A 25992-nucleotide genomic window follows, 5' to 3' on the forward strand; every position below is an offset into this window, starting at 1 on the left:
GTTGAGTCCCAACAACATCTGGAGAGCCAGAGGTTCCCCATGTCTGCTGTATACCATGCTTGAAGTACCTCAAACTATTTGCTCTGCAATTCCCTCTCAGGTTCTTATAGCACACGTGTGAGGAACCTTTAGCCTTCCAGATTTTGCTGAACCATAACCCCTATCATCCCAAGTCACTGGTCATGCTTGCAAGGGCTACTGGGAATTGTAGTTCAGCAATGCCTGGAGGGCCGAATGTTCCCTGCTCTGGTTGTGGGAGGGTTCAAGTCCTGTAGGGGTATGCATGTCCCTTGCTGTTTGAGCTGCTAGAGTGCTGAAAGCAACGATGGCCCTGCCTTATTATAATGCTTAACCTTGCAATTCTTGCAACCAGGAGCCCAGGATTCAGAGGACTGTGGAAATCTGTGAACGCTTCCCACCAATTGCCTTTCAAGCAGGACAAATGTCCTCTGAAAACTCCAAGGTTTTATCCTCTAATGTAGTGCCATTATGGAGAGGTTACCTGAAACAGCAATTTCTCTTTTTAAAAGACACCAAGCTACTTGAACAATGACAGAATACTGGCCAGTTCTTGGGGAAATAGCTACAGAATTAGGCACAGACCCCATGTTTACATGAATACAATATTTTAAAAAGATACCAACACTCATCGCACACCAGATTGTCATACAAAGATGCTGTGGCCACCATCAAGGATTTAGCTACTGACCCCGCATCTGCCTTGCCTCTCAAAACTCTAAGTCTTTGAGAGGCGGTTCCCTCACTGCAAGAAGTGAAGTTACAGGGAACCAGACAGAGGGCCTTCTCAGTAGTGGTGCCCGCCCTGTGGAACACCCTCCCATCAGATGTCAAGGAAATAAACAACTATCTGACTTTTAGAAGACATCTGAAGGCAGCCTTGCTTAGGGAAATTTTTTATGTTTGATGTTTTATCACATTATTATTACATTGACTTTACTTCTGCCCTTGCAAATTATACATATATGCATTTACAAGGTGCACCAATCCATCCTTCCACATGTTCTTGTGTGTGCGCAGAGCTTCCCATTTCAAAAGGGTGGTCCTATCCCATTTCAAAAGGGAGATCCTATCCACAGGCACAACAATGAGCTCCCTCCGCTGAAAGCGTTGCTCCTTTCCAACAGAGTAACCTTCTGCAAGTATCAGAGCTCTCCTGACTTTTAGCAATTGATGACTCTGCAGATGTGCATTCAATGTTCGTCACTGGCATGAAAAGCCCAGCAGTTCTTAAAATGGCACTCTGGTGCAGAGGTAGACAACGTGGTTTCAGATGTTCTTGGGACTCTCAACTCCCATCATCCCTGACGACTGGCTATGCTGGCTGGACTGATGGGAGTTGTAGTCCAATCTGAAGGGCACCACTTTAGCTACCCCTGCTCTAGTGAATCACAACAGGGATGGAAGCATTGCTTGAGAAGTTAAGCATCCATCACCCTAGGCTCATTGAGTTCTGCCACTTCTCAATATATGGATAGTGGCATTTGTCCTGAGGCTCCTGGCAGGATTCACTGACAGTTCTTTTTATACCTGGTAGGGAATCCCAGAAGCAACACAACTGTATTCAAAGCGTATACCTGAACCTTGACTTACCAGGCAAAGGGACACACAGAACACCAGGAGGCAATTTTAACCAGTACCAACTTGCTGAGAGCTGATTAAGGAAATGCAGGTGTATCTTTTTGAATTTTTGAATTTAGCAAGTGAAGTGCTATTCAAGTTACAGCCTAGGAAAAAGAAATACGCTGCTGGTATGAAAAATTTAGGAAACCAGCTCAGCTCAGTTCATGTTAGGTGAATGAATCATGGATTCCCACACTCCCTTCCTTCTTGTCCTGCAAAAAGACATCTGTCAGAGATGCTGTGGGCTTATATGTTCATTGTAGATTCTGCACTGAGCAGGAAGTTAGGTTGCTTGACTCCCAAGGTCTTTTCCAATGCCCTAATTCTTTTATTCTATGTAACCACAGGCTAACTCTACATGGGTGGTCTGTATTATTTTATTAATACTATTGCTACGAGTTTGTCATGGCCTTTGGCTAGAATAATAAATTTATGAACTAGATTGTAACCACAGTTTGCATTGAGCTGAGCAAACTATGGTTTGCTTGTGTACAAGCCAGTACTGGAAATCACACTGTGTCCATTTATGATTTACAGACGTACTTTAGTTTGTAATTACTGGACGTAATTAGGATTTGCCATGACAGAGTCAAGGGTGCAATGAGAGAGGGAGGAAGCATGTAAGTCCAGGACTTCTTTCTGTAACACTAAACCATGGTTTAGTGTTTGCATGCAAATTGAGCTAAGGTTCCCATCATACACATTCACTAAACGGCACCCTTCCTATAATCTCTTTGTCCACTGCAGATGTTGCATTCTTAGTCATTAAATCAAAATAATGTGGGAAAATTGATTTTGTCAACAAAGAGAAACAACTATTAGAAACTGAACCATGCTGAAAAGCACAGTGATAGAAATCATGCCATTAAGCACTCGAGTCGTGGATAGCATCTTTGCAAAAAGAAGCAAATAAGAAAGAAAAAAAAAGCCCACAGTTACAATCGGGAAGCAAACACACTCTAAGCAAACGAGCAAAGAAATGTGTTTAGTCTAAACAATGCTGTTGATGCACTTATTAAATTAAAATAATACCTGGGGAACATATCATTCCCATGCTGAAAAATGCCTTTGGGGAGGGCAGTAAGAGAAAGAGAGAGAGAGAGAGAGAGAGAGAGAGAGAGAGAGAGAGAGAACGAAGTATAGCATATGGTTTTGCAACAGAAGTGGAAACATTTGTGTATTCTCACTAATGACTTGTTTTGTCAAAGATGAACTGGGAACTTCCACTGAATCTGTAGCAGAGAAAGACTCTGGGGAGAGACACTATACACGCCAAGGCAGCAGCGGGCCAACTGGAAGGGGCTCCTTAGCTTTTCCCAACCTGACCCCCCCTTCAGATGTTTCAGATGGCAACAGCCGTCAGCCCCAGAGGGCACGGTCGTTGTAGTCCAAGATATCTGGAGGGCACCAGGTTGGCCAAGTCTGCTCTCGGATCACACTGTCCCTGAAAGCAGAAAAACTAAAAACGGAAGACCTAGTATTTCATTTCCTATGATGTTGATGGTTAGCAGCCCATGCTGTGTGAGGCATTTCGCTAACTGTTCACTCCTCAGAAGGGAGGTGGAGTTCTCCAATAGATTCATCGTGCATATAAAGTTCCTGGGTTCTCTGTCTACACTCTAGAGCAGAGGTGAAAATTAGGCTCCGGCCGTGCCTGACATCACAGTGGCACAAAGTGACCTGAAGTATTTTTTTACCACTTTGAGCAGCAGATTCCATTGGGGCTTCCTGTGTAAGAAGTCCTGCTAGAAGTCCTGCTATGGGCAGGGGTTGGCTGCACTGTGGAGTCCCATGATTCTCACCACCAATCAGCTAGAGCGGGCAAGAAAGAGAACTGAGCGCCAGGGTAGCAAATTCAGGTCTTCATGGTTTTCGTGAAATTGAATGGGACAGCTTTAAGTGGGTGACCCCCAGCAAGAATGATGGGTGGGGGAACCCTATTTTCTCTCCCCCCCCAATGGATATGCCAGGGACAAGGGTAACCCCAACCACAAATGGAGCCCCTCTAGGCACAGACTTCTACTTTCTCCCATATCAGGGAATGGCTGCCATTCACTCCTGTGATAAAAAGGAAACTGCTGCAAAACCTGCCCCCTTCCCTCTTGCGAGGTGGCCCAGGCTATCAGATGGCCCTCTCTAACTCTTAACGCTTTTGCAGAAACGGCAAGGTTTTTATTCTGTTATTCTGTCTTCATGAGCACTAGAAACTTTACAACACACACATTTTATTGATGGGCATTTTGCCAATATTCTTCTCGGAAATGAGTTAAAACTCAGAGAGTCTTGTGATTCTTTATGAAATGCCAGGTTCTTATGAGCTACAAAGGTTACTTCAGGTCATGCAGAATTCGACACTCCTTGCTCCCACTCCACACACATAAAATCATTCTGAAGTCTCAAAAGTCAATGGGAAAAGTTTGGCGAATCATGACTAAATCCTAATGATTTCAATGAACAGCTCCAATTCCATACACATCCACCTGGGAGTAAGTCTCAGTGGACTCAACAGACATGTCATCTGTCATGGATGCATTAGCTGAGATTCCTGCATTGCAGAGGGTTGGACTAGATGATCCTTAGGGTACCTTCCAACTCTACAATTCTATGATTCTATGCACATGTAGCTTTAAGCACATATATTTAAGTCACGCATAGGCAAACTTGGCCCTCCAGATGTTTTGGGACTACAATTCCCATCATCCCTGGCCACTGGTCCTGTTAGCTAGGGATCATAGGTGTTGTAGTCCCAAAACATCTGGAGGGCCGGGTTTGCCTGTGCTTGATTTAAGCACACCTAGGCTATGCAGAATAGCTATGGTTATCAGGGTAAGGGAGAAAGTCCATCAAGCCCCAACAGTAAGAGCAGACCCCAAGTCCATTTAGTCTGGCATCCCTTTTCCAACAGTGGCATGTAGGCAATAGCCCTCCAGGTGAAAACGACGACTACTTCACCCAGAGACAGCTCATACATTTGACGGCTGGGATCTTAGAAAACCGCAATAGGGAACCTGTGACCCACCAGATGTTACCATTTCTATTAAGACATTCTTTATTGGAGATCCAATTACTCTTTTCATAATTTAATAAGGAGCAGTGAAGAACCCTGACCCTCTTCTTCTAAAAGCCTCAGCCAGTTTAATGTGAAGGCACTTTCCCTCTCAGCAGATCACTGTGCCTGGTGACTATAGTTTTCACTTTTTACACTAGAGGGTTTTGGTACAAATTGTACTTACAGCCTATAAACCTTTCCCAGATATGACTCATTTTCAAGTGTCTGGATTTAAGTCTCTGTTCCAAAATGAGAGAAGCTCATCTGAAGCCAATTCCCCCAATAGGCTCAGAATTAAAGACATGTTCTACCATTGGCACGTGTGATGGTGTCCCATGAAAAAGTCATAATGCATGTTTTGCGTAGCAGTGCCAACTGCAGACAATGGGGAGAAGATGCACTTCATTTTTCAAGTATCTGTATTTAAGTCTCCACTCCAAAATGAGACAAACTCCACTCCAGGCAACTTCTCAGGAGGATCAGAATCCAGGTCCCAGCATTGGTTAGCTTCCTTGATTGCAAGCCACCTTAGATATTTTGTTTAAAATGTATAATATAAATGCTAACAATGAATAGTAAACTGCCATGCATGATGATCTCCTATGGGCAGCATTGCCAGCTGCAGAGAATGCTGCAAAAGGACTAATCAAGTATAGTCACCTGATGAAGATGCTTTGAGTGGTGGCTGGTGCCTTTTGGGTAGAAGGCAAGGAGACTTAGAGTAAGTGGACCAGCCTCCACTGGTTGAGGTACCAAATCTAACAATGTTGCATAGTGATAAAATACATAGCACAGGAAATCAACATGGGGTTCTTCAGATGTTATTGGACCCATGTTCCATCAGCCCCAACCAGTATCGGCAATGGTCAGGAATGATGGGTGGGTAACTTCTGGAGGGTCTCACACTGGATGCCCCTTATACAGAGACCTGAAAGACCTGAAGGCAGTGCTATGCATAGGAGCATCAAGATGGACTTGCCTTGCTATATGGAATCTTGAATGCAGCCAGCACCACCTGTGTCATATCTTGTGGGACATGGGTGGCGCTGTGGTCTAAACCACCGAGCCTCTTGGGCTTGCCAATCTTAAAGTCGGCAGTTCAAATCCATGCAACAGAGTGAGCTCCTGTTGTTTTGTCACAGCTTCTGCCAACCTAGCAGTTCGAAAGCATACCAGCTCAAGTAGATAAATAGGTACCGCTGCAGCAGAAAGGTAAATGGTGTTTTCATGTGCTCTGGTTTCCATCACGGTGTCCAACTGCACCAGAAGCAGTTCAGTCATGCTGGCCACAGCTGTCTGTGGACAAATGCCAGCTCCCTCGGCCTGAAAGCTGAGATGAGCACCACACCTCATAGTCAATTTCAACTGGACTTAACCGTCCAGGGGTCCTTTACCTTTACCATATCTTGCAACACAAGTGGGATGTATGGCGGCCCCAAGAGCCAGCTACTTCACTATATGTAAAGGATTCACTCATGAGCTTTATGGGCAAATGCATGAAGCTAGTCCCTATTTATCTCAAAATATGATTCAACAACTCGTGGGCTCTGGGCAAAGTTTAGCTCTCTTGAGTGATACCACATCAGAACGAGTGGAGGAGTATAGAGGAGTAGCATCTGAGGCAATGGGGTGACACAGCAGACCACTGTGGGGACCCCCATGCTTCACTTACTTGTCAAGGTGGTCTCTCTGTCTCACAGGGTGTTCAGAGTTTCAGAGAAGATGGTCCCACAACTTTCCTAAGCAACATATTAATACAAACGTAGCCAAGTTGGTGATCTTCAGATGTTGGTGGACTACAGCTCCCATCAGTTACAGCCAGCATGGCCACCGGACAGGGATGTTAGGGCATGTTGTCCATACACCACCACTTTGGCTACCGTGTATTAATGATTCAAAATCTGTTTTGGCAAAACTTGAGAACTCATTGCACCTTACCCATCTCCTTCAAATGTGCTGATCAAAACTTATGTCCTCAAATTCCAACAGATTCCTGACTAGTCTAGCCTCTGCATCTTAGTTAAATTCTAGAATTCACTCCTGCAAGAGGTAGTGCTGGCCATCAACTTGGATGCTTGGATCAACTTGGATCAACTTGAATTTAAAATAAATTCAGAAGGGTTTGTGGAAGATAACGCCTGTCAACGACTACTAGCCATGATGGCTATGTTCTAGCTCCACTATCAGAGGCAGTATGCCCCTCAAGGCAAGTTTCTGAATCACAATTTGGGAGAACGCTGTTGGGCCTTGCTTGCAGGCTGGTTGGACCTTGTGAGAACAGGATGCTAGGTGGACCACTGGCCTGATCCATCAGGCTCTTATGTTCTTTGCTATGCATCTGTCCACCTATCTGGCACCTGTTACAAGAAGCACTTAATCTTACTTCCACATGAAGAAGAGGAATGTCACTCCACGCCAATACGTCCCCCTCCTCCAAACACCAGAGCAGCAGCACACATTCTGAAGCTGTGATATCTCCCATTCCCTTCAGCCACTTCTCATTCCCATGACCCAAATTCCCCGCAGCCCAAATCCTTACTGGAAGTGAGTTCCACAGAATTCAGTTACTTCCCAGTAAGTGTGATTAGGGCTGATATCTTAATTCCCCCATTATCCATTCCACCCTGGTGGGGCTGTGTAACCCTCTGGAAAACAAAAGCCCACAGCTACTTCTGTACTCTACTAGTAACCCAATTCCTCTGAAGACAAGAAACCTACACACATATAAACACTAGTAAATCAATTCCTTGTTGATAAAATAGAAACATGCCATTGTATGTAGCTGGTTTATAATGTTTTCTTTCATTAGGTAAAATACTCAGCAAAGGAAGGGGGGGAGACTACGTGAAGCAAATATTCATGCAACAGAGCTAATGGAAGGATAAATCACACCGGTGGCTCTCATAAAATTGAGGTGTAGACTAGAGATTCAATTTAAGGAGTACGGTTGTGCAGGGGGTGGTGAACTGTTCTGAATTAAATTAGTTAACTTTCATGTGGAACTGCTACGAAAAGTATAAACAGTTGCAGTTTTTCAGGACTCTGTAAATTTATATCCCAACGTCCAAACTTCAAAGGGGTAAGTTATTCTCTAAACTTAAGCCCAGCTCTTACTCAAGCAAAACTCTCATTACAGAAAGCAAAGTTTTTCCTCAGCGAAAGGAGAAAGAAAATACATAATTGGTCCTTTTATAGCTATTAGAAACAAGGTGTACAACTCAGGCTCTGGAAAGGTACATTACTAATTCTCTGGAGGAGGAACTAAATTCCCATGTCATCCTAATTTGCTTTCCAGTGTTTGATACTAACACAGAAACCATGAATGTGGTCCTGGTTAACCTCAGGGCTAAAAGAAGTTATGAAAAAGATGCAGTCCCATAATTTAAAGGTCTCTAATGGATCAGAAGATCTGGAATGTTTTTATGTGGCTACACGGTGGGAATTTTTTTCTTATACTTTTGGAACCAATACACAAAATCTGCCCCAAATGAGGAAAATCTGGTTGTCCTGATGGACTCTTATCCTCAATGCCCTGTGTATGATATGAGGTTTGCTTTTATATTCCACTCCTGTAATCCTGTTATCTTTTCAATAAAGTTTATTAAAGGAAGAAGAAGAGGAAGAGGGGAAGGAGAATTGATACTATAACTAATGCCAAAAAAGCGAGGATGCAATTCACATCCATTAAAAGCTAGAGAGGCTTTGTTGTTGCTTTCAAATGGGTAACTGATGCTTGGAACCAAAATGCTGCACCAGATTTTGCTTCGTCAGCACTTAAACTACCAAGACCAGCCCTATCACACACAGTTCTGCTTGTGATTCATGCATCAATGTTTGTGGACTGCCTCTCAAATGATGGCCTGCATCTATCAATAGCCATCAAAGATGCAATACCCCACATTTCGTCCTTCCAATATCATGTTTTATATCCTCTTATATCATTTCAAACACAATACTTTCAACAGACTCCATCTGCACACTCAGGGACAAGTAATCAGGCGTGCATTTATTTCTTACTCATTTAAAAGCTGTTTAGGGTCATGCTACAGGACAGCAATGGGGAACCGGTGAACCTCTAGATGTTAGTGGGCTACAATAATTTCCATCATCCCCGACCATTTCCTCTGCTATCTGAGGCTGATGGGAGTTGGAAGTTCAGCTACAGCAGAGGAGCCCAGGTTGCCCATCCTTGCTATACAGGACAGCTTGCTCTCTGGACATCTTCCAAATCACCAGTCATGAAGGCATCTTCTGCTTGCAAGATGCCCATAGCATCTGGTTAGCCACTGTGGCAGCAGGATGCTGCACTAAATGGGCCTTTGGCCCGATCCAACAGGTCTCCTCTTATGTTCTTAAAATCATAATTCCACACACAATCAACACAGGTTTTGCAGCCAAAGAGCAACAAGCCCCTCAGAGCTAAGGAGGAACACAGATACAGTGGGACTGCAGGGACACATGTTAAGCCCCTCCCCCAAGGCTTCACAACTGTTGTATCTATGGAGGCTCCAGGGGGATTGAGAAAGCCTGGGAGATCAGGGTTCTCAATCATGTCCAACTCTTCCAACTCTACAATTCTATGATTCCTAGATAAAGAGAACTGCTATTTATGTTTGTGGTGTTTATCTAGAGCAGGTGTGGCAACCTTTGGCCTTCTAGATGTTCTTGAACTACAAATACCATCTACCTTAGCAAACATGGCCAGTGCTTTTTTTCTTTAAAAATGTTTAGGGGTACTCTCATTTTCCTACTCATGTTGAGGCCAAACTTAGATTCACAAAATGTTTAGGGGTATACGTACCCCTGTGTCCCCTCAGAAAAAACAACAACACTGACCATTGGCCAGGGATTATGGGAGTTTGTCAGTAACATCTGGAGGAACAAAGGTTCCCATCCTTGATCCACAGCTATAGGACCCATGGAAGTCCATTAAGCTTTTTTCATTGACCTCCATGCAATGTACATTATAGTTGTGAACTTTGTGTAACCTCAATTGCAGCAAATTTGAGACTTGTAAGGGAGACACAGAGCACAGCTAATGAAAGGATGCCCCAAGCCACTCAGGGATATTCCCTTGCCTGTATCTTAGAAATCTAGGCCTGTTAATTCCTGATACACATTGATTTCCATGCCCGACCCGAGTCACTGTCTCCTTTTGTGCTCCCACAGACCATCATGTAAAAAAAGCCCAGTGCCCTTTGATTCCCTTGGTGCAAACTATCGGCAAAACCTTAACACAACTTCGCTTTGAGCCTTAAACTAACAGCACGTGAAAAGATTAATACGAATAAATTCTGAGCTAATCAGATCCCTTCTTTAAATGTTGACACAGTATTATTTATATCCCATAAATACCTTCTTGACTAAAATTCATCCCAGGAGATTGGCAACATGCCAAGGCTATTCATATTTACTGTATTTATATAGTACAGTTGGCCAAGGATAATATTTAAGACAAAATATGCCCTGGGATATATACAATATCTCTTTGCGTTTTCCTTTTAAATCTCTCCATTGCTAAAAATATTTAGACTGAATGTTACAAATGTCCCACAAAGACCTATCAGGGATCTGCTTAGTGATATATAGCCGACTGTGAGTATAATTAGAGCATATTTGCAATACTTGGGCCATAGTCAGTTACCAAATGCTAACATCTCTGTGGTAAAAAAAGAGGGGGTAGTTTTTAAAAAGAACTCTGAATGATGGCTCTTTCCCATGCCTTTCACTCTATGACCTCAGTGTGTTTGCAGAGATCTCCTTTCTCTTCCCGCATCACTGCCTGCTCAACTAATGCAGGAACTGGAGAGTTTAAAAAAAAGCGAAAAAAAGACCCACCACCCCGTAAGCCTGAAGGAAAGTGTACAAAGCAGTCCAAACCTGCATTTTCAATTCACTCATTCAGATTATATATTTCTTCTTGGCTGTATATTTTTTCTTCCTTAGAATGGCTTGTCCAGCCCAGCGTATATAACTAGACAGTGGAAAAACAGTTAACCCACTTACTGTGATCTTCCCAACCAAGCATTTCCACAGTAAGGCTGGCTGAAGCTGGAGAAGGGGCCTCAGCTCTTAAACTCATGATGCTCTCTATTGGCGGGTACCTGCAATATCCGCACTTGTCCTCCAAGAGCTGTTTTGCCTACAGCCCCAGCTTTGGAGGAGATTCTCACAGGGTTTTTAATTATTCCCCGGATCGCAGCTTGGATCGTTTACATTCTCCAGAAGGCAATGTTTAGCCAGGCTAGCGTTGCCTCTTTACGGGGAGGAGAAGTGTGGTTAGAAAGATGTCAGAAACAAAACAAAACAAAAATCTCCAGCTAAAAGGTGATAAGCCTAGATCAAGATGCTGCTAGGATTATGGATTGGCTGGTAAACAGTCTCAGAGCACAGACTCCTGTGGAACAAACAAAGAGATCTCCAATGAGCCAGCGGAAGATCAGTGTGGGTGGGTGAAACGTCTATTTAAGAAGGGGGGGGGAACCAGCCTTGCCGTTCTCTTCTGTGTCTCAATGTTATTGCTACAAATTACGCTAGAGAGTTTGCGCATACCCACTTGGCTCCAGCACACTTGACAAAGTCTTCCTTCCCTCGGGGCAACAAGGGTGGAGCACATTTATCACAGACATTCTGGGTGGTGCCTTAATTGCAATAATAAAACCCTTTGATTGCCAGTGGTGTCCTCTTCCAGAGATTGTCATTTTTAACAAATAAAAAAGGGGGAGGCAGCAGCACAAGGAGAAAATGGGGGGGGGGGGGTTCTGAGTTCTCTGGCTGGCATCCTGGGACTCGCGCTAGCAAGTTCCAGCAAGCCTCAAAAAGCTACACCTTGGTTGCCTTCAAAATAAATAGAAGAGGCTACAATTAGAAAGTCTAGGTTAAAGCTGCCAAGGTGGCTGCATTACGCATTTCGGAAAGAGGTATGCGCTTTTCAGAGACAGACCAAGTATATGAGTATCAAATAAAGTTATAGGGGTGGGGGGGAGGGGAGGGGGAAGACTGGAAAACAAATCAGGGAAAAGAAACACTTAACCTAGGCATATAGTAAAGCTGCCTTATTTTTTTTCTCATACGAAGTTTCCTACAATGATCGACATTGGGGTTTGATTTTCTATGTATTCTTCCCTTCCTACCCACCCACCCCAGCTGGCAAAAAAGGTGAACTGACTACAGTGGAATGTGAATGGGTCCATTTTACAGCTGAAGAGACTAAGGCTGCTATCCTTGTTGAACGCAGTGGGACTGACTTCGGAGTAAGCTTGTAAATTACTGCACAGCAAGGCTGGAATCCTATGCACACTTACTTGGGTACAAAACCCACTGGGCTCAATATTCTGAGTAAATGCATAGAATTCCTCAGAACGGCTGCTAGACAAGTCAGCCGGCCAAAGCCAAACCAGCAAGTCCAAGTCGGAGGTGGGATTTGAATTCATGTCTCCCACCTCCAAACACTAAGTCTCTGGACCACAGTGGCTCTGGCCCAATGCACAGAGCCAGCTCTTTCAAGCTCTAATTTATTTTTCAGAAAAGAGTGCACATAATCAGTTCCAGCTGAAGCTTTCACAGACTGTGTCCAGGAAGCTGGACTTTAAAAAAAAAAAGAATTAAGGGAGTATCATTTTGTACCTGGAAATAAGGTCATCACAAACGGGAACGACTAAATTGAAAATAGGATCTAAAGAGGCACTTCCTGGAGGATCTGTCCTTTTTTTGCTTGTACCAACTGCAGCAGCCAGCTTCAAAAGAAACTTGGTTTTGGGGTGGATACACTACTGAGCTAGATTGCTCCCCTCTCTCCAAGGTACATTGGAATGGACCACTGCCCATATCAGACACAACCCAGCAGTGGGAAGTGATCAGCTTTGGAAGCTACCAACTGAACTGAGGGGGGGGGGCTAGGCAGGTGATAAGAAAAGAGCTGAGAGAATACTTTTGGGGTGGGTGGGGGGTGGCCTTTAACAAAGTAAACTAATCCTATTAAGGGGAAAGTTTGTTGACCCAGGTGTTGGCCAAATACTAAGGGGAAACATACACTGATTGCTGGCTGGCTAGAGGCAGGCAAAGACTGGATGGAAAGCATCCAGGGAGAACAGATTGAGAAGCCACTGTTCCCACCCAAAGTGGGGGCGGAGAGGAGGGCTTTGAAAAATAAACAGAGGGAATTTGAGGATGAGAACAGATAAGGAGGCTTATTAATGTATCTGGCATCGGAAGGCACCAGGCACTGCCAAAATTGATGGGAGTGAAGCAGGAGAACTGCCAGATGTCCCCTTCTTTTCGAAGGGTGATTCCCGGGTGCTTAGATTCCAAAATGAGAGGTGCCAGAGACAAAGATTAGGTGGGAGTCGCACAGTATTCCCAGGAAGTCCTGAACTCTGGATCTCAGATTTGCTGTCCAGTAGAGAGGCAAAGGAAAAGCACTCTGTATATGCTCTGGAGAATGCCCTTCTAATGACTATGTGTCATGTGCCAGGACTGAGGTCCCACACAGAAAAACAAGGGGGGATCCCCAAGACAGAGGAGCCTGATCTCAACATAAACCCCAGCAAGGATCCCAGATTTCAGTTCGTTAGACCTCCCTCTGGTGCAAAGGTGCTTCGTTCACCTGCCCTCTCCTTATCTCATCTCCACCCTAGCATCACAGAACCAGATCTGGGAAAATATTTTAAATGCGTAAATATTTAAAATTGGGAGGGGCTTCGGTATTCTTAGAGGCAACCCCAAATTTTATTTCATTCTTGGGTAGCTGTACCACTGGGCTGTGTTTAAACAGGCAGGACAGCCTATATTCTTTTCTAGAGATTTTGATCCGGCGGCAGCAGCACTTAGCAAGGCTCGCTTTGACCGCGTGCGCGTTTTTCTGCCCCCAAACAGCCGCAGGCGCGCGGCGCGCATTCGCACTTACTTGCGGACTGGAAAGTAGGCTGCATGTCTACTTTGTAAACCTCTTTGGCGTAATACTCCTCGTCGCTCCTCTCCTTCTCGCAAGTAGCTGCCCTGTGGTTCGCCTTCTCCTGCAACAGGTCCCTGGTGCTGTTGTAGATCGAGATGACCTCCGGAGGAACCTCCTCGGGCTCCGGGTACTCTTCCGGAGGGCTGTTGAGTTTCAGTTTGCTCAGGATCTGCCCCCGGATCGCTTCGATCCTCTTGCGCATAAACTGATCCATGTCGAGGGTGCTACACGTCGACAGGGCGAAGGCCACCGTGGCCAGATCCAAGGTGAGGAACACGCTCCACAGGTAGCAGTGCATTTTTAGGAAGGTTGAGAGAGAAAGCACCAAAAAGCACGTTTTCTCACTCTTCACCTTCTCCCCTACCCCAAAAAAAAAAAGTGACCGGTTTCCCCCCCTCCCCCCTTCTTGCTTATGTGGGCGCGTGAGAATAAGGCTGAGAATTTATATATATATTATAGATTTTGGAGAGAGGGGAGGAATGCAACAGATCGCTAGTCCAAACAGTAGCTTGCACCGGATTTCTGGCCTCCAAAATGCTGGGATTTGGGTCGCAAGATTGCGAGCGGCCGTGGCGTTGCAGCAGAAGCAGCAAGTTCAACCCGGCAGTCGCTTCTTATTAAAAACTGCAACAGGTTGATGAGCGGTTTTTCTTTTTTCGAAAATAGCTGCAACAGGTTGCAAAGATTTTCTTTTTAAGCAGGTTGTTACCACCACAGCAAACAGATTGCAAATCAGCAATGGTAGCTGCGCTTCCGCCAGGAAGGAAAAAAGAAGAGGGGCGATACTGATTAAAAAACAAACAAACCCGAAAGAATAATAATAATGATAATAATAATCACGTCAATAGTTTCTTAGAGAGCTGAAGGGCTTTGGGCGGGTGGAGAGAAAGAGAGGCAACTGGCCACCAATTCAACTGCGGGCTTCCGAGACGCGGATCTCCGGCTTCCCACGAGCTCTCGCGCTCCTCAAGTGAGATGGCACCGGCTGGTAGTCGGAGGGAAGCCCGTCCAGGGGGGATGCCGCCCCCCGGTCCTCCTCCTCCTCCTCCTGCCGGAGACAGTCCGCAGCTCCCCCTTTGGCCGAGGGGCCGGCGCCCCAGCGCGCTGGGAGGCGGCAAGCGCCCACGTGTGTGCGTGTTTGTATGGATGCGTGTGCGCGCACGCCGGGGGAGCAGCCGAGCCGTGCCAGGGGCGCGCGGCCGGGAGCCTTAAGGTGGCTGCGCCGGGTTCCCCGCCGTCTCCTGCACCCGCGTGGAGTTGCTCCTCCTTTTCCCCGGGCCCTCGGGCTGCTCCTCTCGCTGCTGCTCCCCAAGCAGCCAGCTAGTCTCCCTCTTCTCCTCTGGCTACTTCTGGCTGCCCGACTTTTCCAGGAGCTCCCTCCTCTTCCACAATTAAAAAACAAAAGGAGAGAAGAAGGGGGGAAAGCCAAGACACAGTCAAGCGAGCTGAGCTGCTCCTTCCCCAACCTCTTTCTTTTTTTCTTTCGAGTGGACTGCAAGAGTTGGAGTCTTCCAGGCAGCCTCTCTCCTCCTCCTCTTTTGCTTGGCACCTTCCTCCCCCGAGTAGGTGCTTTCTTGCTGCTGCCCAGGACTTCTTCCTCCTCCCCGGCTTGAAGCGCAGCCCCAGGTCCGCCCCTCTCGCCACTCCTGCCCTAGCGAGAGAGAGACCCTTTCGCCGGCCGAGAGCAACATCGCGGGCTTGGGCCGGCAGAGGGAGAATTTATAAGGGCTGCCCGCACCGCGTGTGTGCGCGTGTGCTTGGCCTCCCCGGCGAGGTGACGCGCGGGGGTTGCCGGCGGAGGCGGCAGCGGAAGATTCCTCCGCCGTCGCTTTCTGTCACTGGTGGGGCCGAGGCGCCCCTCGACCCCGGGGCCAGGGAAGGAGACGGGGAGCCCCGTCCGCGGCCAAGGGAAAAGAAGTTTCCTTGGGCCAGGCCAGCTCTCAGCTTCAAGATTTCCTCCTTTATGGAGAGAAAGGGCACACAATTTCACGCGTCTTGAAATAAAGGAATTCGGTGAGATTTAAGGAGCCCCTACTGTTAAAGCCAGCTTCGAAAAGATAAGAGAGACTACGCAAAAAGTTGATTTCCACCAGGGGTGCCAACTTGAATAATATATTGGGGGGAGGGGGTCAGGTAAGCCCCGCCCTGCATAATTGGATACGTGCATGCACATCATTTAAATGGCAAAGGCCATCAATTTTGGAGGGGGAGTAGCCCTCTCAAATATTTTATTGGGGGGCCAAAGGGACCTCGGCCCATAGGAGTTGGCTCATATGGTTCCCACCTCTTTTTACCATCTGAAGGAGCCATATATAGTGGTACCTCGGGTTAAGAACTTAATTCGTTCTGGAGGTCCATTCTTAACCTGAAACTGTTCTTAACCTGAGGTACCACTTTAGCTAATGGGGCCTCCCGCTGCCACCGCGCCGCGATTTCTGTACTCATCCTGAAGCAAAGGTACTATTTCTGGGTTAGCGGAGTCTGTAACCTGAAGCACCTGTAACCTAAGGTAGCACTGTATATGACATAAAATATGTCTCCTGCATCTGTTTTTAGAGCCACCGCAGGTGCTACAACCTACCAACAAACTGACCGCACCTCTCCATTGCCTCCCAGGCAGTCGGATGCCAACGAGGAACAATGAGCTGTTTGGGACTTTATTCAGAATTACACACATACAGACAGTGCTTGGGTAGTTATTGTGCAGTAGGATCCCAATAAAGGTCTTCCCTCCAGATGTTTTTGCCTGCAGCTCCCATTAGCTTTAGCCAGCACAGCTCTTCTGGCTGGGGATGGTATGGTGGGTTGTTCCAAAACATCTGGAGGGCACCAGGTATGGGAAGGCCGGCATAGCATGTAAATCTTGTTTTTACCTCTTCATAGTCAAGACTGTGGAACTCATTCTACCAGGAGGCAGTCATGGCCACCAACTTGAATGGGTTGAAAAGAGGCTTAGACAAATTCATGGAGGAGAGGGCTATCGGTGGCCACTAGCCAGGATCACCACGCTCTACCTAGAGGCAGCAATGCTTCCAAATACCATTTCCTGGAAACCACAGGAGGGGAAAGGGCTCTTGTGCTCATGTTCTGCTTGCTGGTTTCCCATAGTGGAGGACAGTGCGCACCCCGTAAATGATCTCTTTCAGCTTCCGCCTTCTGGAAGAAGGTACAGGGTTATAAAAACTAGGACTAGCCGCCTGAGAAACAGTTTCTATCCAAATGTGATTTGGGTTTTAAATGTAGTGTAAGGAGTTTCTAGAGGGACACGGGTGGTGCTGTGGGTTAAACCACAGAGCCTAGGACTTGCTGATTGGAAGGTCGGCAGTTCGAATCCCCGCGACGGAGTGAGCTCCCATTGCTCGGTCCCTGCTGCCAACCTAGCAGTTCGAAAGCATGTCAAAGTGCAAGTAGATAAATAGGTACCGCTCCAGCGGGAAGGTAAACGGCGTTTCCGTGTGCTGCTCTGGTTCGCCAGAAGTGGCTTAGTCATGCTGGCCACATGATGACCCGGAAGCTGTACGCTGGCTCCCTCGGCTAATAAAGCAAGATGAGCACCGCAACCCCAGAGTCGGTCACGACTGGACCTAATGGTCAGGGGTCCCTTTACCTTTACCTAAGGAATCTCTATGGGAGTATATTGTATTTAAAAATGGGGTATCAGAGTTTTTAGGGGGCTAACCAGGTTGGGATAGCTGGGATAGCAGGCTTGTTGGTTTTTGAATGTCTTATGTAGATTTTTCAATTTTGTTGTTCTGTATGGGACAATGACAAGAAAGATTATTGTATCATATCGTATAGGCATCTGATTGGCCACTGTGAGAACAGGATGCTAGACTATTCTAGCAGGCTATCCTTATGTTCTTATATTGGTTTGGTTTCATTTGTAGAGTGGTGGGGTGGGGTGGGGGGGAGGGTTGTTACAGCTTGCCCCAAGTATAAATGCAATAAAGCCCATCAGTTATTGAATTCTTACAAACTTCCTAATGTCACGGGAGATCTCTTCACATGAACAATGTCTGCAAATGGTTGCTACCTGGAATAAATATAGATTTATCGTCCAACAACATCTGAAGGATCACAGCTTCCCCTTACCGGACATATGTCCTGATCATCACTTACAGACCACTTGATGGGACGCAAGGAAGAATTTAAATGCAAGATAGGATAGAGAATCACATGGAAACATTCCAGTTTAAAGCACCTCGCTGCACTTTATGGTTCAAAGCAGGGAATTCAAGTCCCCCGTCAAACCGAGGGATAAAAGGAAGAGCAAGCAAATCATCGATGCAGACACAAAAGGCTGGCATATTGTGGCTGTAAACCATTCATGAATCCCCCACTCCTGCTACAACTACAGAGGGTCTGTGCATGAATTAGGCCTGTGAATCAGCGTGGCTGCTGACCTCTTCCTAAACATAGAATCCAGAGCAATTATTTGTTATCTTTGGCAGAATCCTAAATATCTCAGCACTCAGAAATAGCAGCCGAAGTTTAGTCATACAGCCATACTTCTTGCATGACAAGAATCCCACAGTAGCTTGATTTGGTAAGATAACGTCAAGCCATAGGTGAGCTCTTGTAGACTTAAGTGAACCCTAAAAATATAGACCCTTCCGAAAGAGAGGACAGCACAAATTGCATATACATCAACACGCACATTACATCCCAAACATGATGGGTGGCAAGCCTATGTGCCCAATCCTGTACTACATCTATAACAACAAAGAATCCTGAGGTACATCTCAAGATTAGCAAATTTAGAGTCGGGGTGCCAACTTGAATAAAATATTGGGGGGGGGTCAAGTAAGCCCTGCCCTGCATAATCGATCACATAATATTGAGCACGGACACCATGTGAATGGCAATGCCCATCAACTTGGGGGGCAGCCCCCTCAAATATTTTATTGGGGGCCCAAAAAACCTCTCGGCCCTTAGGGGTTGGCTCCTTAGGAGTTGACTGCTAGAGTTTCACTCGCTTCTACTTTTCTATCAGGAAATTATATGCAAAGATCTCATTTCTCTGTAACTAATATAAGTTTGACAAAAGAGGAAAGAACTCTTGACATGAAGGCTGACATGACATTTTTCTGTTTGGATGATGCCTGAATGCAGGCTTTGATGTCCTGAAAGCAAATGCCTCAAAGGACAGCATAAGTATCCTCAAACTAAGCCCCCCATTGCATTGCAATATGTTCCCCAATTAAGCAGTTAGCGGCAAAGCATTTGCTTTCCTTTAATTTCACTTTCCTTTCACTTGTTTGTTTTACATTTAGGCCTAAGCAGGCCCCAAAAGAAGTATGGGTCTTGACTTTAATACATTTCTGAACTCTGCATTCTGGAAAGAGATGTACTTTTCTAAAATCAACTTCCTAACATACATATTCCACCACAGGCATGTGAATACAATGGTGTCCTTTTCCACATACTTATTATTATTCTCTCGCTCTCTCATGACAAAAATAGGGACACCTGGAAAGTTACTTTATTGAGCATAAGGATCTTCTGTTTCCTGTTAACTTAAAAATTAAGTGATCCTGATTTTTAAAAACAATCTTGTGGTTTCTTTTTACATTGCTAAGTGCAAATGCACTATGTAAGATGTAAAGGTAAGACTCCTTCTGCATCTGCTGACGACCAAGTCATTACATAAGAAGGCTGGCTATGTTTCGTACACTAAAGACCATTGTTGGAGGAAAAATATGTTTTGGAATTTAAGAGGTAATTTTCATGCGCTGCACAATGACAACAAGCGTCAGAGAATTGCACAATTTCCCTTCTCTGTGGCAAGGTAGTTACAGTCCTAAGGCAGATTGAAGTCTTATTCAAAAAACTTTAATTTGTGTTCTTTCTCTCTCACTCTCTCTCCAAGTTGTATGCTGGGACTAAGATGGTTCTTGTAAACAGTTGAAAAGTTGAACAGTTGGCTCTCCCCAACAAATACAATTTTAGAACACAAAACCCTCATTGTAATGACATAAGATGAAATTTGGCAGCAATGTGGAAGCCTTCCCAATCATTGCCTGTGACGCTGTGTTGTCATCCTCATGACCACTCTAACCGCTTAATTCTAAACAATGGATCATCTGCCAACAGCTTCAAGTGAGGGAGGTGGAAGTTTGTCTAGGAAAAGCTTCACACTGGCTTTAGAAAGGTAGGTATGGAAACTGAATAGTGGAAAGCCTCACGAGGAAGAAATCCTCTCTTTGCCAGTCTTAAAAGGCAGAAGATAGTCTTGGCAGGGCCTGTGAGAGATAATCTGCTGCCCAGGGGCAAAGCATAAACTGGGACTCCACATCCTGCATACAGAAACTGACAAAACGGGGAGTGAAATCTTACTTGAACACTGGTAATGGGGCAACATAGCTGAGGGGACCAGGCTTAGCTTGATCCTACAGGGCAGACCATGTGGTATAAACCAGGCATGGGGTACGTTTGGCCCTTCAGATGCTGCTGAACTAGAACCCCCATAATTCCCAGCCATTGACCATTCTGGAAGTTGTAGTCTGGAGAAGCAAAGCTCCCACACCTGGTACAAACAAAATTGTCCACACCTGCTATAAGCTCTGCTCCACACTGCTGCCTGAGGAGGCTGCCTCGCTCTGCCTAATGATAGGGCCCGCTCTAGGCAATTCAAGAGCACAGTGTGGTTCAGGGGACAGCAGAGAAGAGTCATGACAGAGGCCAGGCTGATTCAGATATGCTGCCTCAGCAGCTTACAGCAAGCTGGCATAGTGGGCAATGGAACCAGCATTTCTCTCATGACAATAATAGCTTTGCCTTCTCAGCAGCACATCTCTCATCTCTTTCACATATCCTTTTTTTAAAACAACAACAACCCAAAAACTAAACCTGTCATATAAATCAGTATTTTCACTTTCATTCAGCTGTTCTGCTTATTCGGTTTAGAATCCTGAGAGATTGTTCTATAGCATTCCCAAATTAATCCACCTTTAAAATAAAGTGGCAAACAGCTGCAAAGGCCACCCAAGCTTATAGTTGGCTCTCAGCTGTCCCTCGTTCAAACCTCACATTTACTCCAGGCTCCATGACTTTGGTGGAGCTACTTTTATGGCCTGCAAACCAGTTTGCATGTGGAGCACAAGAGCCAAGGAACGAAAGTAAGAAAATGCACATTAAGTCACCAGATTTTGCTAAACGTGGAAACTGGCTTGAAATCTGGGGTTTTCATAGCCCCCCTAGTGCCAATATTTCAGAATACAGTGGTACCTCGGGTTAAGTACTTAATTCGTTCCGGAGGTCTGTTCTTAACCTGAAGCACCACTTTAGCTAATGGCGCATCCCGCTGCCGTTGCGCCACCGGAGCACGATTTCTGTTCTCATCCTGAAGCAAAGTTCTTAACCTGAAACACTATTTCTGGGTTAGCGGAGTTTGTAACCTGAAGCATATGTAACCTGAAGCGTATGTAACCTGAGGTACCACTGTATATTGATGCGACTTTAGAAACCACTGACCACCTTCATCTACAACCTACAAGTCACTTCACCCAGTGGCCTAGCATTGCCTTGGGCCTGAAGAAAGTGCCCCTAAACAGCTATAAACAGACTCAAGCAAGCTCCTGATCCATGTATTTCTCAGAAACTCAGGTGCTGCTAGAAGGGCCAAACCTCTTCATTATTTAGAAACCTGGGACCAATGAAGAGCCAAATGAAGCCCAGGTACCTACTTCCCCACGAACAATAGTTGTAATAAATATTTGTTTTTAGATGGTAGCCTGGGAGACTTCAGCTGTGAAAAACGAAGGGTGGTTCCTATGAAGCAGTTCATAAAAGGGCTTCAGGCTGCAGAATGGACTATCTCTACCTTTCCCACACACTGCTGTATGTATATTCTGGGAGTCCCCCAACCCTTGAGAGCTGATGGCAGGGGTGTAAGGAGGGGGAGGGGATCATTGCTCTAATGAATCTGCTTCATTGGATACTACTCTTTAAGTATTTGGAAATGTAGGGAAGTTGGTAGTTCTCACATGCTATTATCTCCCATCCTCAAAAAACTACCCCTTGTCCTACCTTAACCTATTGGCCTCTTGCCTCCCTTTCCTTTGTGTTCAATTTTAGACTGTAAGCTTCTCAGAACAGGGACCTATCCTTTTCTGGTCCAAAACATGAGAACATTACTGTATCCTTATTTACTAAATGTTTGTGTGGCCATCATTTAGTGCTCTGGGCAGCTCACAGAATACGGCCTATTAAATGCCAATTCAACAGTTACAGCAGGCACAATAAAATAGGGGGGTGGGGGGAATATTATTATGCAACGTATTTAGTTTTCCACAAATAGATCTCCCATTAATGAGAGTTTCCTCAGGAGGTGATAGTGAACAATGTAAGGAAGGCAGGGTTTTATTTTTGCAGTACAACATATACTTTGCTGTTTTAAAATATTTATTTATTTAATTTATATACCACCCTTTATCCGAAGACCTCATGGCAGTGTACAACATTTAAAATATTTAATTTACAAAGCATAATAATAATACTGAAAATTAAAATCACAGAAAAATGGTAACAGCCTTTTTAAAGGCCATAGATTGTTGGGTAAAGAGGAATGTTTTCGCCTGACACCTAAAGACACGTAATGATGATGCCAGACGAGCCTTTCTGGGGAGAGCATTCTACAAATGAGGAGGCACCATAGAAAATACCCGTCCTCATGTTGTCATTCTCCAAAACGCTTGGGGACACACAGATAAGAGCCTCGGATGACAAGTGCAGGGTCTGGGCGGTTCATATGGGGAGAGGCAGTCCTTAAGGTATTGTGGTCCTCAGCCCTATTTAGAAGTGTCAAGATGTGGTTGAAATTTATGATGATTAAAAAAAATCTTTCATCATGTCCATTCTTTGGAGAGCACAACATAAAATAGTGGTGTCACTGTAATATGACTAGGGTTAAATAATATAGCAAACAAACAAACAAACAAACAAACAAACAAACCAAACAACCTGAGATTTAATTGGGGGAAATGCAAAGCAGATTTGAACTCCCCCCCCCCAATTAATAGTGTAGGTGCAACAACGTTCAAGCTTACTAGTTTCAAACATTAGACATTACTGGTAAGAGTTTAAGAAGCTTGTAACTTCCACCTTGACTTCCATCATGGAAGAAAGGCAGTTCTATAGATGTAATTACATTAAAAATAAATACCATAGGTTGAACTGGCATATTTCCCTAGCTTCCAATGCAGAAAGGACAAAATGATTGAAGGTATCATTACTGGCAGAATGATTTGATTAATCAAGGAAGTAGAATAATTTGGCAGAGGAAACTGCTGAGCCAGGTTTGCACAAATGCAACCTCAGTATCAGGAACTATTTTAACCAGTCACTCCAAATGCAACATAAATATATTGCTTTATTACATCTCAACAATGTTTTAGATATTCCCCGAACCTGCTTTCAGGGGCGAACAAAGTACTTCCACCTGAGGCATCCCTGCCACCCACATGGATGCGGTCAAAATAATATGCAGCCTGGCACATCCAGGCACAGTTCAGCCTCCTGATGGCAACTCTTGTGGTTGCAATGCACTGTAAAAGCTCTCCTAGGACCGCAGGTATCATTGCCGGGCCGCATACTGGGAGAGTTCAGATTATCATTTCCCATCTTAACAAGCCAAGATATGAACAATTTTGGCCAGCCTTGCAGCCCTTTCGCTCCTCACTTTATGGCGGGAACAGACAAACCAAGGCTGTCTTCCATTAGCTAGAGTTTCCCGTTTCACTCAAACTGGGGAGCCGCGGTTAACAGCTCTAGAACAAGCCAGGATGTTAAGCCAACTTCAAATCATGGCTTAACCTCCTGGCATATTCCAGTGATGTTAACCATAGTTAACAAAATGGGAAACTGTAGTTAATGGGAGACTTGGTTGGTTGGTTGGTTGGTTGGTGGTACAAAAACCGCATGCATAGCCAAAAGGATCATTACTATCTTGGCTTAGTAAAGTGAAATAAGGTCATCTCCCATGGCTCAATGCCTTGGAAAAGTTACACTGGACCACAGGCATCATTGCCGGGTCACATAATACGATTGTAAGTCTGGGCAAAACTGATGACAAACCACGTTGCATTGTATGGAAATGCTTTTGACTCTCTGCTCTGGCCCCAAAACATCCTTCATTGTTCGTTTAAATTAGCCAGCATTAATACAAACATCCAATGAATTATTCCCTGATTAACCCCTAGTCTTGCACAAGCAGACAAGTATTTAGTTTTTTATCAACAGGTCTACATGTGGGAAACAGTGAAAAGACCAAAAGTTTATCCTTATCTGTGTTTCATCAAAATCGGAATGGCCAACAATCCCCAATTGGGTCTATACATGTCTTCTAAAGAAAATGTTCAGATCTGCTCATTGCGCTCAGTTCCTGACCCAAATGGTCTTCATTTGGCTTTCTTTAATTCTTCTGCTCCCTGCTGTTGACATAACATTCACATTTACTGTCACCAACCATGCATGCTATCTGGCTGGAAAATCTAACTACTTGAATAACATGACTTGCAGGGAGAAGCAAATTAATCTAAATTACACTTTGCCATTTGGATAACTTTATTAGGATGATGAAAGCAGGTTAATTAGGAGGAGGAATGGCCTGGAATTCCGATGATTGCATCATGACTGAAAGATTCTTTAAAAACATAAAACAAAACAAAAAACGAATGGCTGAAAGGAGTAAAATAATTAAGATTTATTCACAGCCTTTTAGGAACTGAAAAAGCAATGCAAAGCGTCGATTACTGGTCTCAAGTTGGCTCATTACAGGAACACCAGGACTGATTTCATGATGCGTCAGGGCAACAGACAAACGCAAGATAAAAAAAGGAAATGGCCCCCACATCCCACCAGATGTTGGACACGGACATGGGATGTCTGGGTCTAAATCAGGGATGGGGAGCGTTTTCCAGTCAGAGGCGGCAGTCAGCCATGGGCAGCCATCAAGTGGCAAAAATGGGCTAGGACGGCAGATGCCACCACTGTCTTTGTACAATTCTCTCCATCCCAGTCACACAGGAGCCAGAGGTTCACAGACACACATCCCTCTCTATCTTCATTTTCCACCCTGGTCCAAATCCATAGTCAGCCGTAGCCTTATTTGTAATGGTTTCAGCACCTTGTCAACATCAAGTTATTCCCATTTTACAGATGAGCAACTATTTCACAAGGTTACTGCAAGGCTCACTGGTGGCCAAATTACTCACTACAGACCTTGGGTTGTATTCAACATAGTGTAAATTATTGCATAAGCAGAATGACTTTTTCTTGCCCAACAGATTTCCCCCTTCCACTGCATGCTTCTTAAATTTTGTTTTTTGGGTCCCTGCCCCCCAAGTCTCCAGAGCAAATTTGGGTGTGGCGCAAGATGCAGGCAGGGGTAAGGGAGGAGGAAGCAAAGCGAAGTCGTTCCACTTGCGCAAGGATCTGATTCAATGGAAGCCCCTTGCTTCCATTTACAGAACCCAAATTGAGCACCTGAGCAATGCACATGCCCACCCAAGGATGGAAATCACAGGAGAGCAACAAAGAGGTCAAATACTATTTGGGCATGCCGAACAAAGCAAGGAATGCTTCATAAACCATCCCAAAGAAGAATTAGCAGTATCAGCTACACACATTTCAGTAAAACTAGATAACCATGTATTAGAAGTCAAACTGCCTAAGAATCAACCATCCCTTTGACAAATATGCTTTCCAGTTTCAAATCACTGCCACCATGAGGACAACCTACCCTTTCATTATACGAAGAACATCTCCTAGGAAATCAAGTTCTGTTCCAGAATCTATGTTCTACAGTGCAGGTGCAGACATGCAGTTCTTAAAACTACTCCTTTTGGGGAAATGTCTTATTCTAAATATGTTTAACTTTGCTTTTTAAAGATTGTACTCCTTTTTATTTTATAGCTTTGAAGATTGCTCCAAAGCAAAGTACTATTTGTTGCTGAGCAGCCTATCTGTGAAGGGATCTGATTCACAATCTGTTCCAGAGCCACTATACAAATGAAACTCACAACTTGAAACTGGGTTTTAAATCCCAGCACCTTTTATACATGCCTCACAAATGCATAAACTAAGCTAATGTTGGGTCGATACTACAAGAACTTGGCCCTAGCTCAACTTTTCAAAAACTGATTATTTTAGATCAATATGTAAAGGAACAAAGAGTCCTATGGCACCTTCGAGTATATTTATTTAAAAGCATTTCTAAGTGGCTTAATATTTAAGAATCTTTAAGCAGTATGCAAAAATACCAACATAGAATCTTAAGAGTTGGATTTTGGAGAACTATAATTCAGGTGAACTATAATATGCAGTTGATTAAGATATTTAAAGGACCCAT

The 25992-nt window shown here is 44.8% G+C and overlaps 1 protein-coding gene across 1 annotated transcript in view; it reads right to left on the bottom strand.

Moving 5' to 3' along the window:
• The window catches only part of TGFB2 (transforming growth factor beta 2), an 80326-nt gene extending 64943 nt beyond the window's left edge, over positions 1 to 15383 (bottom strand). Inside the window, exon 1 of the mRNA XM_083733639.1 lies at positions 13596 to 15383. Within this exon, the coding sequence (XP_083589765.1) occupies positions 13596 to 13941 (346 nt within the window). The 5' untranslated portion in view covers positions 13942 to 15383. The remainder of the gene's footprint in view (positions 1 to 13595) is intronic.
• Positions 15384 to 25992: the final 10609 nt, after the last annotated feature.

The sequence above is a fragment of the Podarcis gaigeae genome (assembly GCF_964106915.1).
Source record: "Podarcis gaigeae genome assembly, chromosome: 3".
NCBI classification, from domain to species: Eukaryota; Metazoa; Chordata; class Lepidosauria; order Squamata; family Lacertidae; genus Podarcis; species Podarcis gaigeae.